We start from the raw sequence: 6,208 nt of genomic DNA, 5'->3' as shown, positions 1-6,208 counted from the left end.
AATCAATTATATAAGGGGACCAAGACCAAGAATCCTATGTACCTTTAAAAGCAAGTTTCTCTTGTGTCACTGTACTAGTTTACAAAAATCATCCAAGTCAAAAGATTGCATAGACCAGAAGCAAAAAAAGGCAGCCTGGTGCACTAAGCTCTCGCTATGTGCGGGGTCCTGGGAAGGGTCGGACCACAAGGATCTATTGCCCTACATTTTTACAAGAGGCTATTTCCACAGGAAACAGCTCGAACGCATGACCTCCTAGCACATGCCTAGACTAGAAGCATTCAATATAAACAAAAGTTCCATGTACACTGAAGGAAAGTAGTAACCTTTCTGTAAAATGTACATGATGTGCAGCTAATGTAACAAGATTCTTTAATAACCACACTTAAACAGAACATCCAGATCTCCGTGGAGGCACTCGAACATGATATTGAGCTGTTACAGTTGAACTTGCCATCTCATCCATCGTTACAAAAGGATCCGTTAGGATTCAGAAGTAAATATTTTGCTTCATCTCATCTATATATGTTGTTGACTTGACATGCACCGACTATTTATCTGGTGTACATATTTCCATAATACTGACATGCATTATGCTGTTTCAAGCTACCAAAGCATTTAAACATTAGAACTAGAAGGAAATCTTGGTGCCTTTCAAACGTGATCGTGAACGTTGACCCCTTGTTCTTGCTTCCAGTAGTTTGGCCTTCAAAGTATTCTCCTTTAAATCTGGTGGCAATTTAGTTGATGACTCAGATATGTTCTCACGTGAGGGAGGAAGCTTCTCCGTCCATTGCCTGACCGGACTAGCCCGAGCATTCCTGACTGAAGTTCCATAAGAAGCTAACTCATAATCATTTTCAGGTGGCATGTTTCCACCTTCTGACAATAAATAGTGACTTCTAATTAATTCATCAATCATACAATTTGAGTTGACTCCCGGTGTTCCATCAGCTTTATTCCTTTTCCCAGAACTATTACTTTCTTCTGTTACTTCACATATATCGAACTTCTTCGAAGTGCTAATTTCAACTTGGTTCTTTTCACTAGTTTCTCCCGGATCCTTATCGTCAAGCTGGTTCCTGCTTTCACTTGGTAATGAAGCTCGAGCCATCTGTTCTTCAAACTTCACTTGCAAGTTAGACACGCTGCTACCTTTTGACCTTTCGTGTAACGCAGGTTTCCTCAAAATGTAATTTGGCCTCATTGTTTCTTCAGCAGCACTTGGTTTTTGCAACTCAAAACAGTGCGAATCACTGCTAACCGAATCGTCGTCGTCACCCTCATCTTGTGGAGCACTTCCAGGAACATTAAGAGGGATAGAAACCAGAGAACCTCTTCGGTCGGTGGGATTCCCTAAGCGACCATTATTCCTGATATCAGTTTGTTTAGTTTGAAGAAAGGTCTCTATTTCAGACCTGAATTTTTCTACGATTGAGCTTTTATCACCTTGACCACATTGAGGTTCCACTTTTGTCTGCATCCGTTCATCAAGCCATGCTTCAGCAATGTGCAGAATTAGTTGATCGCCATTAGTCCTTTCAGTCCAATCCTTGTCAGATTTCTGTCTTACAGAATGAAGCTCTTGCTCATAATGTCTTATTCCCCAGGCAAACTCATCACAGAGGTCTTCCAGAAGTTGTCGCGATTTTTTCTCTTTGTCCCTTTCTTTCAAAGCATTAGCAAGAGATGTTTTCACCTCATACAGCTCCCTAGCTAGCCTCCGATGCAGGGTCTCTGAGCGTTTTCTTAGCTTCCTTTCATCTTCCAGTTCATCTCTGACAGATTGAATAGCAGAATTAATCCGATCTTGCTCCTTACTTTTCCTTACCACTTTTTCCTCTGTTATCTGCTTCATCAATTCATCTATTTCATGTCTATCCACTTGCTGATGTCGCACCAAGTCCTTGATCCGGACACGAGCATGATCTAGTTCTTTCTTTAATGCTTTCACGAGTGACATGTTGGATGCGTGCTGCTCTTCCAGGCTCCAGATTCGATTCAGTACTTTTAGTAGTTCCGTAGATGTTTTTAGGCTGTAACTTGCCTCTCCAATTCTCCCTTTCAAATCTATAGAACTAGTTGGTGTTGCTGCAGCGTTGTAAGGTGCAATCTGAAAGATATACATGTGAAGCTTTAGATGCATTATTAGGAAAGAATTTACATGATATTTTCCTATATTTCTTATATTGATGTTATTTTGTTATTTTATGGTATGGTATGTATTTTATGTTATTTTAGTATGAGTCTATTGATAGTACTAATATATCGTCTCTTGTTGCTTTCTTAAACCGAGGGTCTCCTGGAAACAGCCTCCCTGCCCCTCGGGGTAGGGATAAGGTCTGCGTACATATTACTCTCCCCAGACCCTACTTGTGGGATTATACTGGGTTGTTGTTGTTGTTGTAAAACAACAAGTCATTGAGTGATGTTCTCGTTCGTTGTACTTTCCCCGTATCATCTACCAATCTAAAGGTGCAGAAGAATAATTTTAAGGTCATTTTCGTTCGTTGTACTTGGCATAAGCATTCTTTTTGGTTTACCTAGAAGCAAATCACAAGTCACATTAGATCCATTCAAGGAGAAACTAGGGGCACGTGCTACAGACAAACTATAGCACCAAAAGGGTGGCAACAAGAAAATGTTGTTAACGGGATTTGAACCATTGGCCTCGTGCATCAAGTCTTGAGAAAATGAAATAAATATTAAAAGAAACTGTTCCTGCAGGTCTTCCACCAGTGGAACAGACTTCTTAGAATTCAGATTTTAATGATGCCCTAAATTGTCCGATATCCACTGGAACAATATCCTGCTCAAAAGCGATTGAAGAAAATGGAATGGAACAGCCTGCTTCAACTGCATTCCTAATTGTTTATTTTGCAGTTATCAATCAGATTAATTCAGCAATAACTAGGAAACAAACAGACATTGAAGATAAACTAAAGAGAAACTTCCGAATGTTGGTCATAGGATAGCTGACGACTGCTCCATAGTTACCGAGATGAATAATTAGTGGAGCCAAAGTTTTTCAAGTTACTAATCACTTTCAGGCTATCAGCCTTGAACTCTTGACCAACTGGTGTGGAGAGGACTCCCCCAACCACAATGAACAATAATGGCCAATTAAGTTACTAATCATTTTTCGGAACCATGAGATAAAATGTCCTCTGGAAAAAAAAAAAATTGATCCTCTCAAGATGTTCGCAGTGAAAGAAGCTATGAAAATTGGAATAATCAACAACTAGGATATAAGGACATTTATTCTATGGCTGCAAAGAGTCAACTAAAGTTAATGGACATTAGGCTTCGAGGATTTACGATGCAAAGAGTATAAGATCTCTTTACCTAAGTTACTTTGAGAAATAGTTTCATTCAGCTCTAAAAAAAGGGCAGCCCGGTGCACGAAGCATCCCGCATTTACGCACGGACCGGGGAAGGGCCGCACCCCAAGGGGTGTTATGTAGGCAGCCTACCCTGATGCAAGCATCAGCGGTTGATTTCACGACTCGAGCCTGTGACCTGTAGGTCACATGGAGACAACTTTACCGTTGCTCCAACGCTCCCCTTCAGTTCCCATCAGCTCTAAATTCCTTAATGAAATATTGCATAATTGACTTTCTCCCTAGTATAGTTAAGTATTGCCCATAAAGATGTCATCGATGCAAATTACGAACTCTCTTTACCTCCATTGAACTTCCATAGCTTGCAGGAGATACAGGTTGAATTGCATGGTTGGTCCTTTCAATTGATCGATGATGTTGCATCAATGATGCAGCAACATGCCTCCTCAAACTGCCTGCACTTCCTGGCTGGCATTAAAAAAACACAAATGTCACAGTGAATGCTGAGCAATTTCAAAACTTCGCAAACTCAAATTGTACTCTAACTTCGAAAAGAGATAAGAACTCAAACAGCAAAGAATACAACAACAAGAACCGCGCCTTAATGCAAAACTAATCTACTGTCGGTCATATGAATCAACCATATCCATCTGCTCATTGCAAAACCTTTCATTCTAACACAACAGAGATTATATCTCAGCCCGAGTTCGAAACAGCACAGCATTAAAAGGCATGAAAAGGAACTTAGACAAAACGATGACTAAAAGTATATCACACTGAAATGCAGTAAGGAATCAATAAAAAGTTACAATCTTTAGGGCAAACCAAGCAGTATATCTTGCGCACTAAGATACTCAAATAATATAACCAATTCCAAGAGTATTTGAAATAAATAAAGAATCTGAGGCATATTTAGAATTGTAAAAGTTGAAGTCTTGTGGATCAAATTGAGATGAATAAGAACAAAAGAACATCAGAGACAGAGAATCAAAAGGGGACTGTAAAAACTAGCAACTCCAACAACATCAGTTAGCCAAAACCTCAAAAATTAGCTAAATTACCAAGTTCTGCCACTATTAAACAAAAGGGTAATTGCCATTCACAGAGCTATTGAAGAACAAAAGAGAATTCTGATGATAAGTTAGCCAAACACCCTCAAAACTATAAAATCAACTCAAAGGTTCCAACTTTACCACAAATAATCAAGAACGACAACAACAACAACCATCCAGTGTAATCCCACAAGCGGGGTCGGGGGAGTGTAGCATGTACACAGCCTTACCCCTAGTCTGGTAGGGCAGAAAGACCGTTTCCGATAGACCCTCGGCCAGAGAAGGTGAGACCACAAATAAACAAGAAAACTAGCTAAATTACCAAGTTCTGCCACTAGTAACCAAAAGGGTAATTGCCATTCACAGAGCTATTGAAAAAACAAGAGAGAATTTTGATGAGCTAGAAACTCCAACAGCATAATAAGTTAGCAAACACCCTCATAACTATAAATCAACTCAAAAATTCCAACTTTACCACAAACAATCAAGAAAATATAATCAAAAACCATCCACCAAATGATACAATATTAACAAAAAAAACCAACTTCTACCACTATTAAAACAAAAGGGTAAGAACAAAAGTAGCTAAAATTACCAGGTCAGGTGAACTTGGTGAAGGATCAGGGTGTTCAAGAACCCTACTACTATCCTCATAAAGATGATTTCTATGGTGGTGATAAGGCTGAAGACGTCTGATTCTTGAATGAGGAACAACATTATTACTACTACTATGCATTTTAGAAAATGGTATGTTATAGTGATGAAGCTCCCAAAGAATTGCAGCAAGTTTTCTAGCAGAAACAGAAGAATTATGAAAAGGGGTTTCTCCAATTTCACTTTCTTGAACAACAACAGTAGCACTACTATTATTATGATGATGATAATTTTGGAGCCTCAAAAAGGGTATTACTGGTGTGTTATGTCCCCCTCTTTTCCCTATTTTCTTCAACTTTTCCCCTAAATTTTCTTGCTTTTCTGCTGTCTCAACCCCACTTTTTTCTCCCCTTTTCATCTCTCTCTCTCTATACACACTAAAATATTGTTTCTTTTTTCTCTCTCTCAACTACCCATTATCTTTGAGTTAACTCACTGTAGTAACTATTACAGCTACTGCTGCTTGTATTTGTACAGAAGTATGAGTCTATCTTTAGACTTGACTGGAGATTCTCTGCAACTTTTCTTGTGGTTTTAATGGTTGTATCCATGGCCAAAAAATAGTACTGCTACTATTACTAGTATAGTAGACTTTAATGAGGGTATTCACTATTCAGCAAAATTATTAAAAGAGGGGAACTCTATGTTGTAGCCACATAGACTGCTTTGTCAAATACAATTCATTTTTATGTTACATTTTTTTCCTGATTTTCTTACTACACTTGATTTTTTTATCTTTTAAAGGAAAAAGTAATATATTTATCATAATTGAATTTGTGAAACTATAAACCTTTCATATTTGGCTAAAAAGTTTTAAATTTTTATAAATTAATAATCCTTCCTTCTTATTCGGTAGCTTTCAAAATATAGCTATAAGGGGGTTGAGAATATTATTTAGGGGAACTTTTCGGGACAAGTGTTATTTTGCCACTTGTGTTTGGCTGTTCGTGAGGTTGTTCTCTCAATATTTGTACTCTCTTTTATATAGTGAACTATTCATCTCCGCCATGGACGTAGGTCAATTGAACGTACCACGTTAAATATTTGTGTCTCTATTGGTATATTTCTCTTTTATTGTCTGATTTATCGTTGTTCAAGATTTGTTTTACTAGCTTACGCATCATACCTGATTATTCCGATCCTAACATTTTACCCTTTGGG

The 6,208-nt window shown here is 38.3% G+C and overlaps 1 protein-coding gene across 1 annotated transcript; it reads right to left on the bottom strand.

Moving 5' to 3' along the window:
- Positions 1–280: 280 nt before the first annotated feature.
- LOC109240623 (uncharacterized protein At5g41620-like) lies at positions 281–5,675 on the bottom strand. Its single transcript, XM_019407289.1, has 3 exons — positions 4,989–5,675; positions 3,684–3,809; positions 281–2,113 (listed from the first exon to the last, which is right to left on the bottom strand). The coding sequence occupies exons 1-3, from the start codon at positions 5,403–5,405 to the stop codon at positions 632–634; spliced, it is 2,025 nt and encodes a 674-aa protein (XP_019262834.1). The 5' UTR covers positions 5,406–5,675; the 3' UTR covers positions 281–631.
- Between the last annotated feature and the right edge of the window lie 533 nt (positions 5,676–6,208).

Source organism: Nicotiana attenuata, unplaced genomic scaffold, assembly GCF_001879085.1.
Source record: "Nicotiana attenuata strain UT unplaced genomic scaffold, NIATTr2, whole genome shotgun sequence".
In the NCBI taxonomy this organism is placed as follows: Eukaryota; Viridiplantae; Streptophyta; class Magnoliopsida; order Solanales; family Solanaceae; genus Nicotiana; species Nicotiana attenuata.
The sequence above is the reverse complement of the archived record's forward strand: the minus strand, read 5'-3'. Positions and strand labels throughout refer to the sequence as shown.

Bases quoted from the DNA above. Each gene is read 5' to 3' on its own strand.
- LOC109240623 (XM_019407289.1), bottom strand. From the start codon at position 5,405: ATGAAAAGGGGAGAAAAAAGTGGGGTTGAGACAGCAGAAAAGCAAGAA. The intron at 3,810-4,988 runs GTAATTTTAGCT...TTTTAATGCCAG, and splicing joins CACCAAGTTCACCTGACCTG to CCAGGAAGTGCAGGCAGTTT. The intron at 2,114-3,683 runs GTAAAGAGAGTT...TATATCTTTCAG, and splicing joins GCTATGGAAGTTCAATGGAG to ATTGCACCTTACAACGCTGC.